General features: G+C 43.2%; 1 protein-coding gene across 1 annotated transcript in view; it reads right to left on the bottom strand.

Moving 5' to 3' along the window:
• Positions 1-20,124, bottom strand: part of MAP3K21 (mitogen-activated protein kinase kinase kinase 21) — a 55,971-nt gene extending 35,847 nt beyond the window's left edge. Inside the window, exons 1-2 of the mRNA XM_046654393.1 lie at positions 19,155-20,124; positions 3,279-3,459 (exon numbers count right to left, since the gene is read on the bottom strand). Of these exons, the coding sequence (XP_046510349.1) occupies positions 3,279-3,459; positions 19,155-19,986 (1,013 nt within the window). The 5' untranslated portion in view covers positions 19,987-20,124. The remainder of the gene's footprint in view (positions 1-3,278; positions 3,460-19,154) is intronic.
• Between the last annotated feature and the right edge of the window lie 627 nt (positions 20,125-20,751).

Genomic DNA, 20,751 nt, shown 5'->3' with positions numbered 1-20,751 from the left:
AACTGAAAAAAAAATAAATGTGTAATAGAGCATGTATAAATTATATAATGCTATAACTATTACCAACTAAGTTGAATCCAATATTTTTCAAAGGTTATCTGTTTAGTTTCTTGAAAATTTTCTATATTACAGTTTATTAGCAGAGACATCTTAATTTCAAGAATAAGTAAATTTAACTCATAGATAAATCAACAAAACTCACCTCAGAGCAGAGGACCAAAAACTTCTTAGAATAACTGGAAATTGTCTAAATTCTAAGAAGCTTCCTTGCTATTCTCATTAGCAAATAATGAAGCTAAAACAAACAATAACAACCATGTAACTTTGATTGGAAGTTTCAGAGAATTAATGATTCAGGATAGGTCATTTTTCCAGGCAAAAGTTAAAAACCAACGTGAAAAAATGAAACTATTTTGATGGAACTATTTCTAAAGTGTAATGCTTATTTTCTGTTCTCTGAAACTAGGTAGGATACAGTATAAACAAAGCGCTCTCCGAGACCTCAAGTAGCCTAATGATGAAGGGCTGTGGAGCACGCTCTCACGCCTGGGACCTGAGTCTGCTCCTTACTAGTCTTACAACCCTGAGGAGTTTCCTAACCTCTCAGTGCCCTGGGTACCCACTCTCTGAAACCGGGGGAATCACAGGAGATGCCGTAAAAATTCAGTCATAAGATCTAAGTTACCTTGTAGTGTAATAACCAGGAAGGAGGAGGGGAAGATGCTCAGGAAATACACTAAATAGATATACTAGTCCACAGTACTGCACAGAGGAAAGCAATGTTTCTTGAATGAAATTATTTTTTATGGGAATATTATAAAAGGAGATTCTATAGCAGGGCATGTACAATTCAGAGGGATGGCCTTCCCCGCCCTTGCGCATCCTGACATCCTAGCGCTCTGGTATGCTTATATTAATGCTTTCCAGAGATGTGTGGGGATGCTTGGCTCCACAACTAGGTGGCTCTAGAGGTCACTAGTTTCTAGTCCTTTTCATAGCATTTCATGCTTTTTTTCTTCCTGTCACCTACTTTGTTCTCAGCTACCGTTTTTTGCCACGACCAGCTTAGCATTCATTCCTCTTCCCTCTTCTAAATAGCTGCTTTTACTGAAAATCAGGTAAGCACACTTGTAAATCTGAGACTTAGAAGTAAATAGATTTTGAGAGAAGACTGCTCCAATGAGCGTATGGACTCAAAGACCTACATTTTGAGTGGTTTTAGAAATTTTTTCTTCTTACTTCTTGATTCTCCTCTATTCTACAATAGATGAGGTTGCTACAAAGCATTTAGATAGACTGTACAGCACTTGTATAGCTAGTAATTACATAGTTTATAAAAGCACACAAAATGAAATGGTTATAGTCTAATACTATTTTGAATGTACTATTGATTTATGATATTTTATTAGCTTTTTGAGTCTTGAAGTATAATTTCTTGAATCACCTGTTTCACTTAAGTATTTTGGTATTATCATATGGTCAGAAAATTATTGTAATTAAATCAAATAAAACACATTTAATGTTTTATGAAGACACGTGCTCAGGCTCCGCCAGCAGAGGGTCTAATTCATCAAGCCAGGGGGAGGCTCAAGCATTTGTGTTTTTCAAAACGGCCCTAAGATACTATAGAACCTATGACGCAGTTGATGAATTTCTTACAAGCCATAAGTAGGACAATTAAATTATATTTTAAATGCGTAGGATAAGCTTTAAATTTAAAGAAATTTTTTGGAACTTATGCTAACAGGGGTTCTGCCACTAACTCGACGTGACCAACTGCTGGCCTGTCCAATGATTAAAGCAGGAAAACAATTTTTTTTGACCATTACTTTGGAAGTCAGACAGATCTGGGTTCAAACAACAGTTCTGCCACTTAGAAAGGGACTCTTAGCAAGTGATATTTCCTTTCTCAGCCCTAGTTTTCTCTAATGTAAAAAAAACCCCCAAAAAACCTGGAATTTTAATCACAGTGAGATACCACTTCACAACCACCAGGATGGCTAGAAACAAAAGCCAGATAAGTGTTGGCGAGGACGTGGAGAAATGAGAACCCTTACACTGCTGGTGGGAAGGAGAAGTGGTACAGTTGCGTTGGAAAACAGTCTGGCAGCTCCTCAAACGATGAACCATGGAATCACCATAAGGGCCCAGCAAGTTCACTCTGAGGTATACACCCAAGAGAACCAAAAACACGTCTTCACAAAAACGTGTTCACGATAGTTCATAGCAGCATTATTCAGAATAGCCAAAAAGTGGAAACAACCCAAGTGCCCATCAACTGACAAACACACAAACAAAATGTGGTACGTCCAGATAATGGGATATTATTTGACCATAAATAAGACCGGAATTCTGACATATTGTAGGACAGGAATCTTGAAAACATTAGGCTAACTGAAAAAAGCCAGTCACAAGGACCACGTGTTGTATGATTCCATTTATATGAAATGTCCATAATAAGCAAATCTAAAGATACAAAACTTAGATTAGTGGTTGCCTTGGGTTGATTGTGGGGATGGATGCACAACACTCTTAATATACTAAAACCCACTGAACTGTACGATTTAAATGGATGAACTGTAAGATCTGTGAATTATATTTCAATAAAGCTGTTAGAAAACATCAACAACAAAAAACCTGGAATTCTACTACTAGCCACAGAGGATTTTATGAGCATTAAATAAAGGCAAGTAAGCTCCCGGTGCATCGTAGCTATTAAACAGAGCGACGTTTCTTTGTTGTTCTGTTACTGATAAGAGTCTTCACCCCTTAATGAGACACAGCTGAACGAAAACCCAGCTAACTTGGGATCCCACTTGGGACCTCCATCCTCAAAGTGGAAGCCTGAATCTTTACATGATGCAATCTGTAGAACAAAGGGGCTAATCTAAAGTCTTTTCTCAAATTCCTTCCATGCTAATATTCTTTCTGTGAATCACGAGGAACCAAAATTTTGCTTAAAGTGAAAATTTACTCCTATTTACTGACAGGCCTTACAAAATGCTGGCATTACCTTTAATTCAAATTATAACCAGTTTTAATCAAACCTCAGATTTAACAAGGTTCTCCTATCAAATGGAAGTGATATGACAATAAAAATCTCAAGTTACCTGTTTCACTGCGATTACAACTGTCTTGATCAAAACCATAAAACCTTCTTTGAAAAGGCGTATACTGCCCTTCAGGCGCAGAACCACAGACTGCTTCGGGATTCACTTAAAGGAAGCGTGGCAGCAGTTTCTGCGGACATCTGCAAAAGCAAGACGCATGGTGCTTACCTCCAGATGTCGCTTCCCTTAGAGAACAGCGAGGACTTGATGACTTCCGGCGCCATCCAGGCGTAGGTGCCTGCCGCACTCATTTTGGTGGTCCTGTGCCATTCTCTTGCTAAGCCAAAATCTGTGATCTTCAATGTTTTATTGCACACGTCATCATGCTCTATCTTCTCGAGTAGCAAAACTAAAACAAAAAATTCAAAGGTGGGATGTTTTTCATATTCTTAGAATTTTTAAGTCACAATTTTTCTCTGGCATTTAAAACACAATCTCCACTGCCATTGGCAGAATAAATGAGAATGAACACATATTTTACCATTTTATCGTACTTACATCGCATAGATCATAACCCTTAAGTGGGTCATTTGTGCCTGAAGTTACACATTTTTAAAAAAATCCACAGATACTCGACAGCTTAGTATTCTTTATGAATGCTTCTCTTTATGAGAAAGTAAATGATTTCCAGGGGCAAGAAACATTTACTGAGATATCAGAGGTAGGATCAGAAGTGTGTGAAAGTTTATCTGATAGGAAAAAAAATATATTGCTTTCTTCCACAAAGTTAGGTCCTGATCTAAATGCAGAGTCTTTTCTACTAAATGTATTAGAGACTATCGCAAATAGATGTCATGTTCGCATAAATCATTGTCATCATACATCTTATATTAAAATGGCAAAATTCTTATAGATATTGTAACTCATGAAGATATTTTATGAGATATGATGGCTTTACCAAAGCTTGAAATATAGACAAAATTAAAAGCTTGAGAGAAACATTACTCCGACACTGGTTTCTCCAGCCCCCAGCCTCCTGACAAAAACAGAATGAACAAGAGCAACTTTCAGGGCAGAGCTCCCGCCAGAGTCCGCCCCTGAGCTCACAGGGAACAGCAGCTAACACAAGGTGCTTCTCCATCCCGCCCTTCCCAGCCCCTCTGGTTCTTCTCTCCCCTGGCTGATTTCCTCTGCCTGCACCCACGCAGACACGCTCCCTAGGTTTTCCATGAGGCTCTAACGCAGCCACCTATCCACGTTCCTCCTTCCCATCTGCTATGAAGGGGGAGGTTTAAACCCACCGTTCTTTCTAACCTATCTCCTCACTCCTTCTTTAAAACCCTGCATTCCAACTTGTAGCTCCATTGTTCTACTTCAGCAGGATGCTCTGCAAATCCCCTCTTCTCAATTTCCCCTGCCACTACCGTATTTCTGGCCTCCCCGCCCCACACCTGAATTACAATCCTTCTCACTGGACTGGATGCTGCCACTGCCCCGCTCCCTCATCCATACATCACCACTAGCCAATTCATCTTCCTGAACCGTCATGGCATTCTTTTATTTTTTAAACCTTCCCTGAACAAGCTACCGATATGTGCAATAACATGGATGAATCTCAAAACCATTATGCTAAGTGAAAGAAGCCAGACATAAAAGGTTACACACTATGCCTCCACATGACACTCTGGAAAAGGACAGAAATCAGGTCAGCGTTGTCAGAGGCTGAGGGGAAAGGTCTGCCGGGAAAGTTACACAAGAGGACTTCCTGGGGTGATGCAAATTCTATACCTTGATGGTGGTGGGGGTTACAGGATTACAGACATTTGTCAAAACTCCTCAAATTGAGCAGCCTCAGAGGGTGAATTTTACTATATGTCAATTATACCTCAATAAATCTGTGTTAACAAAAGGAGAAAAACAACTCTCAGGGTTCCCCATAATTCGGGGATAATGTCCACATTCCCAGACTTGGGCAATCACAGCCTCACATCTGCACAGCGCCCTACATTTCACGCCACACCACCTTCCCTGCAGGTGAGCTTCCTCTGCTGGAGCCAGGGGGGCTTCTCATCCAGCCCAAATATCATCTTCTCAGCAACACCTTCCAAATACCCCTAAGCAAAGGAAATTATTCCTCCCCCCACACTCACATGGATTTTGTGTTGCCATTACTGCACTGACGAAGCAGGGGGTACAATGATTGTCTTTACCTCTGACTCTCCCTAGTCTGTTAGCTCTGAGAGAGTGAGTGAGTGAGAGTAAGCGCAGAGAGAGTGTGTGGGTCTGAAAGACTGTGTGTGTGTGAGAGAGAGTCAGAGATGGCGGGGAGAAGAGGAAGATGGGGAGAGACCTGTTCACTTCACGTCCTTCTGCATGCACCTTCTCTGTGTCGGGTCTCACTCAGAGTAGGCGCTCAATGTCTACAAACGAAAGGAACAAAACACGCACATTCTTGTATGTGTCCTTTGCTCCTGCCATTCCCACCTAATAGAAATAACAACAAATAAAAGAGTCACCAACAAGGATTGAGTATGCACTGTATGCCTTGCACTTTACATGTATTATTTCATTCAATCCTCACAAACATCCCAAGAGACAGGTCTTCATTATCAGAAGATAATCAACACTGAAAAAAAGAAAGTGACAAAGTGAATCCCATTAAACAGTAATCCAAATTTCAGAGTTAATGGGGTATATGTGTGGGGGGGTTGTTTTTCAGGTTTTATAAATAAAATGAAAAATAAGTCTATTTCATTCTTTATTTAACATTTTTGTCATTGTCATGCATAGCAACCGTGTGCTCTTAGGAGGATAAAAATGAAACAAGTGTGGGAGGTTTTTTAGAATAAATTATCCAAACAAAATTGGAGAATGGCCTAAGACAATCTTCATGTTTGATTTTTGGAACATGATCATAAATAAGGGCCATTTTTCCAAATGTTAGTTACAGGAATAATTTACTGAGTACATTCTATTTGTCAGGAACACTTATCAGTATTTTAATGAGATAAGCCATACCACAATGCTATAGGCATATACTATTAATTATCTGTACTTGATAGATAAAGAAACTGAGACACAGAGATGCTGAGTCATCTGTCCAAGGTCACACAGCTAAGGAGCAGTGAAGCTCAAGCAGTCTGACCCCAGAGCCCACGGTACTAACTACTGTCTACATTGCTCAGCTTTCATCAATTTTTCACAAGAGTTTTCTCCATCCTTTGGAAATCACTCTCTATTCCGGTGCCCATTCTCCTCCTTTCTGTCTGCCTGTCATTGGATAATTATCAACTGACCTAAGTAGAGGCAGTACAGCACAGTGATGAAGAGTGTACTGCTTCGTGTGGACTCTGTGCTTCTGTTTCCTTGCCTATCAGGGAATTAGGATACTATTGCATTATAAGGTTGCAGTGAAGAGGAACTGAATACCTGTAAAGCACTTAGAACACCATTTGAAACATAGTAATATGCATTTCATGACCATTACACCCCCCCACACACACTTCAATGGGTTGGAACACGTTTTTAGCAAATCTTCAAAATCACTTTCATGGAGATCAGGAAATTCTTTATCTTTTGCAAGGCTTGAAATTTCACTTTGCAACAGATTCACATTTTATATGTATCACATCATCAAATGTTTACAATATTAGACAGTCATAAAAGTCAAAGAGTTACTGCAACTGGAGAGAAACAACATGAAGGTTTAAACATGAAGAGATATCTGAACGGGACTTATCATGTGAGTCGCCAATACTAAATAAATATTGGTTGTGTTGTAATGTTTCTCTCCGCAGGTGATCTTGTAACTGTGAGATTAAGAGAGCAAGGACTCCTTGCTCTATTTTTATATCCACTACATAGATGACAGACCAGGTTTAAGGTGGTCATATGCCCACGGCTACACAGTTGGTAACTAGCAAAGTCAAAATTCTACCGTTTTCCTCTCTTAATCTCAGTGCTGTGTCCTACATAGTGAAGGATGGAGGAAGTCGGGGCGAGACTCACTCGGGGTTGGAACAGCCTCTTATTCTTTCTGTCCATCTATACTGTACATATTCTCAAGCTCCAGCTTCCTTAGGAAAACCTTCCAAAGCATCCTACAAAATAGCAACTATTTCACCTTCCCAATCATTCATTGTCCATATTTCATACTGTTTTGTCAGTTATCTTTTTACCCTAAATTATGTACAAACTACTTATTCCCAGGAACTGCACTTGATATCTTTCCCTGTATCCCCCAATACCACCTACCATGCTATCTTGTACATCAAATGTCCAATGGAATAGTTTTTATTAATGATAATTAGCACCAATTCTAATAATAAGAATATTGCCTACCACTTACTGAACCTCTTCTATGTGTAGCTGTTTCCACACATTTACTGTCTCATTTGATCCCCCTATGAAGTTTACAGTGTAGAAATGTTATCCAAGATCAGATGCTACACATATAGAGCTGGGTTTCAGATGCCATCTGCATGACTATCCCCTCAGTCTTCTGTGCTACCGATAAAGCTGTCAGTTACAAAAAGAAGGCAAAACAACCAGAAATTTTAATATACAAAATTTATATATATAATTTATAATATAAAATTTAATATATAAATTTAATATATAAAATTTCATTTTATATATTGCTTAAGAGACTAATTTTTGAACTGCCTTCCTTCCATGTCAGCTTAAGGTGTATTATTCCTCAGTCCTTACTCTTCATGAACATCAAGAAAAATAAATATCTAATCCTTTAAGGCCCTATATACTTAAACCACAAAAACAAAAGAATAGATCAATTAATTAGCTACTTCATAAACTGTGTTATGTTTTTGCCCGATCTTACTACTAATTTCACTTTTAAACGATGATTATTCTTACTACCAAAAGAGACTCCAAATTAATGACCAAGATGGCCAGCAGTCCTATGAAACTTTGTTTTCTAAGGCACTTTTACATACATTATCTCCTCATTCTTACAAACATCCAGAAAGGAAGGCATGAGGAAGTACTGATTAAAACGAATCCCCATCCCCAGGCCCCGAGTAAGGCCTGGCGGCCCTTGAAAAGCAAAGGCCAAAGAAAGGCAGTCTAAAATAAGTGAAAACACAACTAAAAACTAAATATTTAAAATTTATTGCATTTATAAAGCAACGTCATGGCAGAATGTTCCATCAGCGCCTTTGTACTGACGGTTTAGAAGACCTCCCCCGACCCCAAGTGCAAAGTTTGCGCAGGAGCTGAGTGCCTCCTGGTTTTGAACTAACAAAACCAGTTAAAATAACACTCAATGTCAAAAGTTTAGAGTTCCATGAAAGGCCCATTGTTTTGGATTCTATTTCAGAGGTGTTCAGCAGAATTCCTGGAATTCCTTATCTTTTGGGCAAAGTGACCGAAACCAAAAATAGTTGGTGTCCCGACAGGTAACAATGGGGCACCTGGCCAGGTTTCAGCCTAAGGACACGAGGTTGGAGGCCAACTTCCGCTTCCCGCCAGGCACCAGGAAGAGCTATGGTGCACCAGCTCACCACCAGAAATTATCAGGTACAAACCAGGCAAATAAACTTTTTGGCCATAGAAATGGTAAATTCTTGTTAGTAACATAGCGACCAGTGTTTGAGCCCCCTTTTGTGTGACTTCAGTAAAGATTTTTGACCCTTGTTAGCCCCAGTCTTTAACAATCAGCCCTTACAACCTTGTACTTAGTCTACTTATTCAACCATGAGGCGCTTGATTTTTCCACCTCCTTTGAAGTTTCACATTGGTATTTTCAGAATTGTAGCATATAATGTATATTTTTTTAAAGCCATTACAATGCCTCCATTCTATTTTCTCAACATTTATGAGACTGCTGTGTCCAAATTCCATTTGAGTCAAATGGGCTAGTTTCAATTAATCTTTAACTAGGAATATATTATCAAAAAAAGTCCTAAGAAAGAAAACAAGTTGAGAAAAGCAACGTGAAAGAACATATTAACAAACGCCACTTCTCTCAGTCAGTAGGGTTACTCCACGAATTTCCACTCTGAAAACAATCAACCATTTACAGGCAATAAATGGTAAGTTTACCAAATAGCACTGAATTTTCTCACATTGCTTTCCATCTATTCTCCCCGCCCTTTCCCACCTGCCCGCCCCTTCCACACACATAGACCACTCACTCACTCACTAGTCTATGGAGTCAAGTCCAGACTTTTATCCTGGCCTTCATGTCCCTTCTCAATCCCATTAAATGATCTTTTCAGCTCTTCTTGTATTCTCCTAAACAAACCCTACATTCCAACAATTCTGTGTACTAAAAGCCACATCTACAAACCACACCACGGCATCTTTCAGTCGCCAGACCTCCTTGCACCTGCTGATGGAGCGCCTTCCACCCTCCATAAAAACCACACTCGGCGCTCCACTTGCCACGCTAACGCCAGGGCACGGGCACGGGATTCTCACAGCGGCATTAACTGTGAGACCACTTACAGGTCCCTTAGCCTCTGGAATCCCAATTTCTCCTTCTATTAGAAAGGGGAACAACTTCGTCACTCTCTTCCTGCTCTAATATTATATGAGTTTATAAACCACACCTCCCCTTGGGTGCCTTCCCTCACAGCCTGGGCTAGAAGTCCTTGGCATTTCTACTGAACTTAAGTTTGCCACTCCCATGACACTTAAATACTGCCTTATCTTACTTGTTAGTCTCACCTACCTAATTAAATTATAAGCAACTAGGGGACAGAATTTGCACCTAATTAATCCTATTTAGTTATTTATTTTTACTGCACAGAACTAGCATTTTTATATGCTCAGTAAATATTTGTTAAATGACTGAGTAAATGAATACTGTAAGGGGAAGAAGGAATATGAAGAAGAAGAATTATTAGACGCTTTTTCATTTGAAGTCAGCTGCCGATTATAGAAAACCAACTGATCTCTGCCCTCTTAACATAGTATTAGGAAATGAAGACTGTTCTACAAATAATTAGAACAAACAGTTATTTGAATAGTGGCCCATTAGCAGCATTTGACAGTTGATCATTGTTCCTTGAAACACGTCTTCGCTGGCCTCCAGAGCACCACCCCATGCCCTGGTTCTTCCTTTCCTAGCTGCTCCTTTTTCTGGTTCCTCCTTCTCTCCCTGACCTCTAATTACTGAAGACCTCCAGGACTCGGTCCTTAGACCTCTCTGGTCTTTTCTATCAACACGCACTCTCCAGATAACCTCCCTAATCTCAGGGCTTTACATACCACGTATACGCTGATGACTCCCCAGTATTCATCTCCACCCTGCCTACCCTTCAGCCTATTCTCAAAACCAGAGCAGGGTAACCCCATGAAAATGTCAGTCAGACCCCAGGTCTCCGTTCAAAACTCTCCGGTGTCACAGGAAAGCTGAAGGCCTTGCAGGACCTGATGTCCCTTCTCCCTCATGTCCTATTATATTCTTCTTCCCTCCTCTCCCGTCACGCTGGCCTCCGGCTTCAGGGATTTGCAATTTCTGTTCCCTCTGCAACAGTGTTCTTCCCCACACAACCCGCTTCCTCGCCTCTTCAGATTTTGCTGATAAGCCACCTTTTCTGGAAGGCCTGCTTAGCCACACAATCTAAAACTCCAACTGCTCGCCCGAACACAGTCACCCTCCTTTTCAACTTTAGTTTTCGTTTTTCTACGAAGCATGTTCCAATCTCCAACATACCACATCTTTTATTATTTATTGTTTAATGTCTCTGTTGTCTACTGGAATGTAAAGTCCACAAGGGGAGGACTTTGTGTCTGCTTTGCTCATTACTGAATGCCAACAGTCTAGGAGAGTTCCCGGCACATAGTGTACAATCAATAAATAACTGCTGTCTGAATAAATGAGCTAGCTTACTAAATACAAGAGATGGACTTCTATAAAGAAAATACAGACGTGGTCAGCTAAAATAGAGCTTCACATTGCTCTTATGCCCAAAACACAAGCCACTGGGGAAACGTTTTCATGGACACATACAATACTTACTTTTAATGAGAAAACTTCTTACATCTCATTGTGTGTGAAAACCTAGTTCTATATTTCTATCACCTGAGTATTTTAACAGTCAAAGTAAGTAGTAAAGCAAGCCGAAGGAGGACTCTTCCTCAACAGTCAACACAAACATACTAATAAACAAAGGAATACATTTGATATTATTTGATTCAGCATTTGCAGAAAACCTGAAATAAAGTCCTTAAAATCACATTAAGCCAGTAACAACTCAAACATCCTATATGCAGCCCAGGTACTGCCCCAAATGGCATGTCATTTGCTCTTTTTTCAATAGCTTTGAAAATGCACTAGCAACGCGCCCTGGTAGTGAAACAGTTACAATAGCAATTTAGTACTTCGTGCCTCCTCCTTGACCCTCCACTTATCAACCCAAGTTACAAGCAGACCTGCCAAAGCACGCAGATGGCAGCACTCCTACGGAGAACAAAGCTCAGGACTGTTTCCTCATACTGCTGGCTGGCCTGACTCAAGCAAGTGAGCCAAATTAAAAAGACCCTCACCTCCAACCAAGATGAATAAATACATGATTACAAGGCACTGTATTTTGCAGAATGAGTAATAATGTTCTTAGGTTATAAAGAGTTGGAGACAACTTTTAGGGATCAATGAGTTCACACGCATAAAAAGTAGGAAATAATTAAGGCACTCAAAGTGTTTCTAAACAATATCTAAAAATGTGTATAGTCACCAGCTTACATTTAGAACACGTCTTACGGTTTATTAAACACTTTGACATATACCGGGAGTCAGCAAACTATATGCCATGGGCAAAATGTGGCCCAATGCCTATTTTGCAAATAAAGTTTTATTGGAGCACAGACACACTCATTTGTTTATACATTGCCTTCGGATGCTTTCGGCTACAACAGCAGAGTTGAATAGTTGCAACAGGGACCTTATGGCCTGCAAAGCCAAAAATATTTATTATCTGGACCTTTAGAGAAAAAGTGTGCCAACCCCAGGCATACACTGTCTCACTCAATCCTCACACACCCTACTCAGAAAGTCAGATGGTGAGCCCACAGCTGGTGGGCAGCAGTCAAGCTCAAACCTCAGATACCACAATAGCACTATTTGTCCCCTGACATCATAGAGACAAATGCTTAGAGATATTCCTTTCCCCAGAGGCACAAGCCCAGAATGAGCCACCCATACTCTCACCTGGCGCCTTCCATGACCAACCATCCAATGTCATCAGACAGTTAACTGGGGTTGGGATATAGTCTGTGGCCATGGAAGAATTTAGGTATCAATCCAGATAACAATAAGAAGGAAACTTCAAATCTGGATCTTTGAATAGCAAAAACTCATCTGAACCATCCAGGAGCTTTTTAAAAGATACATTGCTGCAGAAAAAGCTCAGACGGGTTGAGGGGTAGATTTGCATTAAAGCAAGCTAGTAAGACATTAATGATAGAATGCAGGTGGTAAGCATGTAAGTGTTCACTTAAAGTTCCTTCAACTCTGCGTATTTCAAGATTTTCAAAATAAAATGTTAGAAAAAAATCCATTGCTTATTCCCAGGTAAGGCCAACTGAATCAGAATATCCAAAAGTGACACAGGAAATTTTATTTTTTAAAAGCTCATGGGGAGCTTCTGATGCTATGTTAGGCATGGAACAACTGCTCTAGAGTGTTACTCTTAATCCACAGAACTGATCATCTAGCCTAGGAGTTTTCAAAGTATGGTCCAGGGAACCCTGGGCATCTCTAAGATGACAACAGATCAAAGTAAGAAGCAGATATGTATATCTGTCTGTCTTCCATAAAGTCTGGCATCAGAATGAGCTTCAAAAATGTAAAGCAATGCCACTCTCCTTGCTAAATTTTGTTTTGGAAAATAAGGGATTTCCCCCCCTCATTAAAAATGCTATGTTAACATATAATGGGTCAATTGTTATTTTTATATTATTAAATATTTTTAAATTTATCATTTTAAATTTCTAATATGGTAAATATCAATAGCTATAACCCACATAAACAAAAGCTCTTTGGGGTCCTTACAACAAACATTTGAGAACTGTTAATCTAGAGAACAAATAAAGAAGATGAAAGCTCACATTCTGGGATTAGAGGCCCTGGATTCAACTCTGACAAGGCACGTGACCTGTCTTCTGTCCCCTAAAATTCTTTCATTGAGCTGTTTCCACCTTTTGGGAGCCCCTCAAGTACCATAGAGGCTGTGGGGACAGTCACACTGACAGCTGGAGTTAAAATCATCAGCCTAACGTAGTAATTCTGGTCAGTATTTTCTAACTCTGGAGAATCAGAGGGAGAAGGTGCCCTAAATTAACTCACTAAACAAAGAGTGATGATAAAAACTAGGTACCAGTCATAAATGATAAACAATTTACGTTAAACCAGTATCTAAGTATTTTATTTTTTATTACTGCCCTACTGATAATCTATGATAGTACAGTCATAAAGCTTCTATTTTTTTCCTTTCTAGATGTTTATCTTTCAGCAGATCAGATCACTTTCCTCCTCCAACCTTCAATGGCTCACCCTTGCCCTCAGGCAGGCCACACATCTTAGCATGGCATTCAAGGCACTCACTCACTGGCCACATGCTAAACACCTGTTTCCTTCCCACAAAACCCCTTGTCTATCTTTCATTCTAGCCACGCCTCACTACTCCCTGTTCCCTTAAAAAGCCCTATGCTTTCATGCCAGTATTTACCCAAGTGCCTTTGGAGGGTTAAAGAAACATTAAACACACTTTCCCTCCAGAACTCCTGCCCATGTCCAAGAGAAGAATCCAGCAGACAGTATCAGAAATCAAGAAATTCAAGCTCAATGAGGTTATATAACTTGCCCAAGGTCATACAGCTGGTAAATGATGACACCAGTATGCAAACCCAGGTCTGATTTTAAAGCGAATGCTCCTTCGGTAACTGCACTGGAAAGAAAAGTTCAGCACGCACACCTCAGTGCGAGAAAGCAGGGCTACAGACGACCTTCTGAAACAGGCGGAGGGGGTCTTCTCCCCTTTCCTCCTCCCTTACCGTGCTTTGATATACTTGACAATGACCACAAAAACCAGCCCATGTGTACAGTGAAGAGCCAGTTTGCATAATCCAGAACTAAACAACTGCCCCTCACAACTATAAGAAATGAGAAGTGGCCTATTTATTTTTTAATATGCAAGTAGGATAGGGGAAGATGTGGTGACCCTTTGTGATTGCTGTTCTTCTAAAAATACATCCTTTAGCTGATTCTGTTTCAGAAGCAGACCAGCCCTCTGCCACCACTGGGATCTCAGGACTCACCTGTGTGTTCCCCTTGAACAAGAAGGGGTCACGGCACGAAGCTGCGTGTCTGGAGTAAAAGGACAGACCAGAGAAGGAAGAAGACGCACTTTTTTAACTGATAAGAGCATAATGAACAGCTCCTCCGAATCATTCTCCTAAGCTTTTTAAGCACCTTATTTGTAGTTTTGCTATAATTTTCTCAAATAGATCCTTTATTTACCTTGTACTAATGAAAAAGCTAAAAAAACTTTAGATTCCTTTTGTAGTTTTTTTTTAGTTAGAGCTCCAAATTGCATTTCACAATACATATAACTATGTCTATTTATAGATTGTAGATGTCACTATAGATAACAACAGAGAGAATTATTATTCCCAGACGGCTGAGAAAAAATATCAGGATAAAAAGATGCTTAGTCATTGAAATAAAAGTATAAAAGTAGACAGCTACCAAAATTTAGAGCTCAGTTTCTCATGGAACATTTATTTTCCACTTTAAAAAAATGGCAGAATGCAGGGGCCGGCCTGGTGGTGTAGCGGTTAAGTTCACACACTCTGCTTTGGTGGCAGGGGTTCACGGGTTCAGATCCCAGGCATGGACCCACATACCACTCATCAAGCCATGCTGTGGCGGCATCCCACATACAAAACAGAGGAAGACTGGGACCAGCCCAGTGGCAGAGCAGTTAAGTTCACACGTTCTGCTTTGGTGGCCCGGGGTTCACCAGTTTGGATCCCAGGTGCGGACCTACCCATTGCTTGTCAAGCCATGCTGTGGCAGGTGTCCCACATATAGGGGAAGATGGGCATGGATGTTAGCTCAGGGCCAGTCTTCCTCAGCAAAAGCAGGAGGATTGGCAGCAGATGTTAGCTCAGGGCTAATCTTCCTCAAAAAAAAAAAAATAGAGGAAGACTGGCACAGATCTTAGCTCAGGGACAATCTTCCTCACCAAAAAAAAAAAAAAAAAAGGCAGAACACAGTAGCAATATTAAAAAAAAAATCATAAATTATGCCACACAATCTTCTTTCAATCCTGAACTATGCCAGAAGAAACAAAACACTTAGACTAAATTCTAATAATCCAAACCATCCTCAGCAATTCACATATTGTACTATTTTATCTTCATTCCTCCCTGGTTAACTTCCCTGAAAACCACTTCCACTGCCACCACCCTTGGCCAAGCCACTGCCTTCACTGGCCTGGACAACCTCGACAGCCTTCACTTACGGCAACTATTAGTCCATCCTCCAGGGCAGCCGGAATAATCTTGTAAACACAGAAATCTGACCACACGGCTCCTCTGCACAGTATGCTCCAAGGCTCCAGGTGGACGGCACTCAGCGAGGAACCTCCACGTGGTCGCAGCCTGCAAGGCCCACCTCACCCACCTCTACCTCACTCTCTACTCTCCTTCTCAACCTTCCAGCCTTCTTCCCACTCCTCCAATGAGCGAGGCTCATTTCTGCCTCATCTTCCCTTTCGTGGATCTTTGCTTGACTCCTGCCTCCTCCTCGTCCATGTCTCTGTTTGTTACTTCCTCAGAGCAGCTTCCCTGACCATCCCGTCCAAACAGTTGCACGCTCATCCTCCACCCTGTTACTCTCTACTCCTCACCATGCTTTATTTTCTTGATAGCATTTACTAATATTTGCCATTGCATGACTGCCACCTCTCTCTCCTACTAGCCTAAACCCTACACCAGTGAGGATATTGTCACCTGGTTTGCCACTGTGTCCCTGGGGCCCAGAAGTGACTGGCACAGGGTGGGCACTCAAAATGTGTTGAATAAATGATGTCCAGCTCACGACGATTTTTCTTTCTTCTCTGAATGTATGTAAAACTCGCTGTTTTCACAATAACCCAGTTTCCTTGTATGGCTCTCTAGTTGTTGCATGTAGATAGATTTGGCACAATGTTTTCTCCTTTCTTTGCATCCTGGGAGTGAGAGGGACTCGCTTATTTTAAGAATGTAAATGATGCTTAAAACTTTCTAATTTGGCTCAACTTCAATCTTTGTTAGAAAGGGACAAAGTTGTTTGTACCATCACAACATATCAGCTACTATTTCAACATGTACATTGTCTTAAACTATGAAAAAAGCTATCAAGACCCATCTGAAAAGAGGAAAGAAAACCTTTCAAGAGCAATATCTTCCTTTGATAAATCTAAACATTTGTTTTAAACAATAATTTCTACTAACCTGGCTTCAAGTAGTCTTATACTGGTTCTTTGTTACATGAGTAGACTACAGAATGAAACTAAAATTCAATATTGATTTTTAAAACCTTGTTTACATTATCATTAACTCACTAGCCCATTAGCAAATAACCAATAAAGTCAAACAAAACATACTGTAATAGAGTATCTACTGTATTCAAAAGTCTGAACAAGAAGTTATGGCTTCATTTATCATAAGAGAATTCCAAGGTATCTGCATTTATGTTTTGAATAAACCACACCAGAGAGCCAGGAGAAAGCAATGTGCTAAATGCTGTGATTTGCACATTTTAGGCCCTTTCAAAATGTTCATGTTACGGTAATTAAATAACTATGATAATGGTAATATTGTAACAAATATTTGGCTAGGCTAGTGACCTAGCCAATTAAGTTTTTGTTAAAGTGTAACAATTTAAAGCAAAGGCAACCTTGCCTGACAATTATAGGAATTAAAATGCTCCAGGAAGTTGGGCAATTTATTCCGAGGGTGAAAAGTCTTTCAAAAACTAAGTTGCAGCATATAATTACCTTCAAATTACATAATATCTACTATTTACAAAGTAGTCTACAGTTCCACTGTACACGTTTTTCTGGTATCAGTAAAAATTATTTAACCATAGTTATTATTCCAAGGTCATGCTATTTCTTTTTCCTATTTAATAGTATTAGTTCTTTACATTGTTAATTTATATTAAAAATTTTACGACTGGAACACGGATTAATTTCCCCTTCTATGCTTTTACAATCGCTAGCAAACAAGCTCTACCCTGTCATCAGCTCACATGGATGGCAATCATTATTACAATCCAACAAAACAGACTAAGCATACTGCGAAAATAATAGTTACAGGCATTTAACTTTTTGGTCTAAGGACCAATCCAGCCCAAACCGTTTGCCTGTGTTGGTGATCTGATGTCCTGCAACAGAACGAGTTTGTCAGATGCCAAGTTCCAAGCAGAGCACAGACCTGCTCCAACTGACAAGAGGCAGAGCGAGCAATGATGCTATTGCTGTCCTTAAAACGCCTGGTTCTGCCGAAAACTCCCGGCAGACACAGGCCTGCAGGATGTCACTGGGGAGAGAGCTTATGGGGCGCACGGACAGGACACACAGGCCTTGTTCTATGGCAGGAGGCTAAACATTTCTTTCAATAAAAGCATATTTTAGGAAATAAACACTAAATGGTAGTAAAGACTGTGTCAGATTTGAAGCATTTACAAAAATATGTACTTTGAAAATTGTGCTATGTCTTTACCATAACAGTCCAAAAGTAAATAATTCTGGAGTCCTTCATGTGGCCTCTGTCAAAAGCCTAAGAATACACACTACCACCACCACTTTTCTATGCCATATTTTCTTACAATTTGCTCCTGTCTCTTAAGCAGTTGCAATCTAAATTATAAGACACGAGGATTAGCAGGAGTCAAAAAATAAAGTCTAAAAGAAAAGTATTCAATTCTTAAATGTGGTTACCAACACTCAAATTACTTATAATTCCCATAAGGAAACTGCTACATTAGTCATTTTCAAGTAAATTTCAGTGCTGAAGGATTTTGAATAGAAAAAAAATCTACACAAACATACAACCAATGTATCATTTCGTCTTGTCACTCTTCTTTCTGCAGACTTGGAGAAGGACAATGCTTGCGTCTGAGTTAGCTCCTGTCCTGGCAGGTTTTACAAGGTTGAAAGACATGCAGCCATGGTAGGCCAATGCCAGTTCTGGCTGCATCTTTTAATCTTTCATATTTCATCTCATTCTAAGAATATGAAGCGATCTTCAATGTTGAAGAACCAACTTCAAACAGCAATTCGATTAGCTCTTTGAAGATAATAGGTGAAATTTCATAGGATTTGAGCTTAGTTCATTTCTCAGTTGTTTACTGACATCTGGAAAGTCCGCCCTGATTTATAAACAAAGTAAATGATATAAGCCAGGTCCTCAGGATTCCAAATACCTGTGCAAGGACAATGAACCTGCTCTTAATCAACCCAAATGTGCATAATGGCGAGAACTAGTGTTTCCCGTCTGGAGACTATTCCCCAACATTCAAGCCACTGAACCAATAATAAAATCAGATCTCATGTGCAGAGACATCTAAATGAAAAGTCTTCGGGAACGTCAAAGGACACGAAGCCATGTTTAAAGCAGGAAACAAGCGACCTCAACACACCACTTTTAAGTGTGAAGGAAACAGGGAGTTCGACGAAGGCCACTTGGGGGGAAGGAGGGTCACGCATTCCTCATAATCTGAGGAACGCCTTGGTTTGCAAAGTTCTACCCAAATGAACCACTTACTGTACCTAAAGGTCAACAGCACCGTGAGGTTTCCAGAAGATTCAGATATTTCACAAGCGTTTAGTCTGCAAGCAAGTTTTTTTAAAAGGCACCCCAAAGCAACGAATCAAGGTAAGTGTGTCACCTGCCCCAAAGCAAGTAACCAAGGTCTAGCTGGATCTCTGGGCCCTGGAAGACCTGTGCATGAGTCTGTGGCACCAGGAGGCTGACCCCCGCCTCCTTCCACCTGGCAGTATGCCCGGTGGAGGCCGCCCAGGGCTGGCACGGAGGTGGGCTGCGCGGGGCACAGCGGCGTCCCTCTCCTCCCGCCCCCCGTCCACTTACTGTTGCTGGACTTGAGGTCCCGGTGCAGGATGGGCACGACGGCCTCCTCGTGCAGGTAGAGCATGCCCCGCGCGATCTGCACGGCCCAGTTGACCAGCACGTGCGGGGGGATGCGGCGCGCGCGGCGCGGTCCGGGCGCGCGCGGGTCCGGAGCGGCGTTGGCGGCGGCCAGCGCGCGGTTGAGCGCTCCGCCGCGGGCGAACTCGAGCACCAGGCAGAGGTGCGGCTGCCGCAGGCACACGCCGCGCAGCTCGATGATGTTGGGGTGCCGCAGCATGGCGAAGAGCCTCGCCTCCCGCCGCACGCTCTCGGCCGCCGCCGCCGCGTCCTGCTCCGGGTCCCGGCGCGCCGCCTTCACGGCCACCTCCTGGCCCTGCCAGGTGGCGCGGTACACCTGCCCGAAGCCGCCGGCGCCGATGAGCTCCTTGAGCTCCAGCCGCTCGAAGTCGACGTGCACGGGCGAGCCGGGCCGGGGCGGCGGAGGCGCGGCGGGCAGCGGCGCGGGGCGGGAGGCCGGGCGGCACGGCGCCACGTAGTTGGCGGGGAAGATGCCGAGGCGCCGCTGCACCTGGCCGGCCCACCAGCCCTCGTCGCCCGACACGGCGGCGTCCTGCGACAGCACCTCCACCAGCTGGCCGCGTCGCAGGCTCAGCTCGTCCTCGCCGCGCGCCTCGTAGTCGTACAGCGCGGCCCACAGCCCCGCTCCCGCCGAGGCCGAGGCAGAGGCCGAGCAGCCGGAGGAGGCGGACGACGAGGACGCGGAGCCGGCGGGGCCGCCCCGGGCCGGGGACACCGGCCTGTCAGCCGCGCCCTCGGCGCCCGGCCACGCCATGGGGGCGGCCGGGAGGGCGAGCGCGGAGCGGCGGGCTCAGCCTCCGGGGCGGCCGGGGGCGCGCATCGTCCAGCGGGGTCGCCGCCCGCGCCCAGGAAGGCAGGGAGGAGGAGTCGCGGCTCGGGGTTGGCGGGCGTGCGCGGGCCGACTACGCTGGGGCCCGACCTCAGCCTCCGTTCCTCCTCGGACGCCTCTGCTGCTGCAGCGGTCCCCGCGACCGCGGGCGCTGTCGCACCATGGTGGCGCGCTGGGCCTGCGGACGGCCTGCAGCACGTTCGGCCTAGCCACAGCCTGAGCCCGCCCCCGCCCCTCCCCGCCCCTCCAGGACCCACCCACCACGGCGGCCCGCCACGCCCCCTCCGAGCCCGGCCCAGCCGCCCCGCCCCTCCAGGACCCGCCCACCACAGTGGCCCGCCACGCCCCTCCTCTCCTGGACCCGCCCACCACAGTGGCCCACCACGCCCCTCCCCTACTGGACCCGCCCACCACAGTGGCCCGCCACGCCCCCTCTGGGCCGGGTATGCCCGCCCCGCTCCTCCTGGGCCCGCCCACCACAGTGGCCCCTCACGCCCCTCCCTTACTGGACCCGCCCACCACAGTGGCCCGCCACGCCTCCTCTGCGCCCGCCCTGACCGCAGGGCGGTGGCCGCCTCTCCCGCTGGCGCTCTGAGCCTTGGATGTGCTGCACCCACGTGGCCCGGGAGGCGGAGCCAGCCGAGCGCTACAAGGTGTTTTCGGGAGTTTCAATTAAGCCAAGGTTAAAGC

Source organism: Equus quagga, chromosome 2 (assembly GCF_021613505.1).
Source record: "Equus quagga isolate Etosha38 chromosome 2, UCLA_HA_Equagga_1.0, whole genome shotgun sequence".
Lineage (NCBI taxonomy): Eukaryota > Metazoa > Chordata > Mammalia > Perissodactyla > Equidae > Equus > Equus quagga.
The sequence above is the reverse complement of the archived record's forward strand: the minus strand, read 5'-3'. Positions and strand labels throughout refer to the sequence as shown.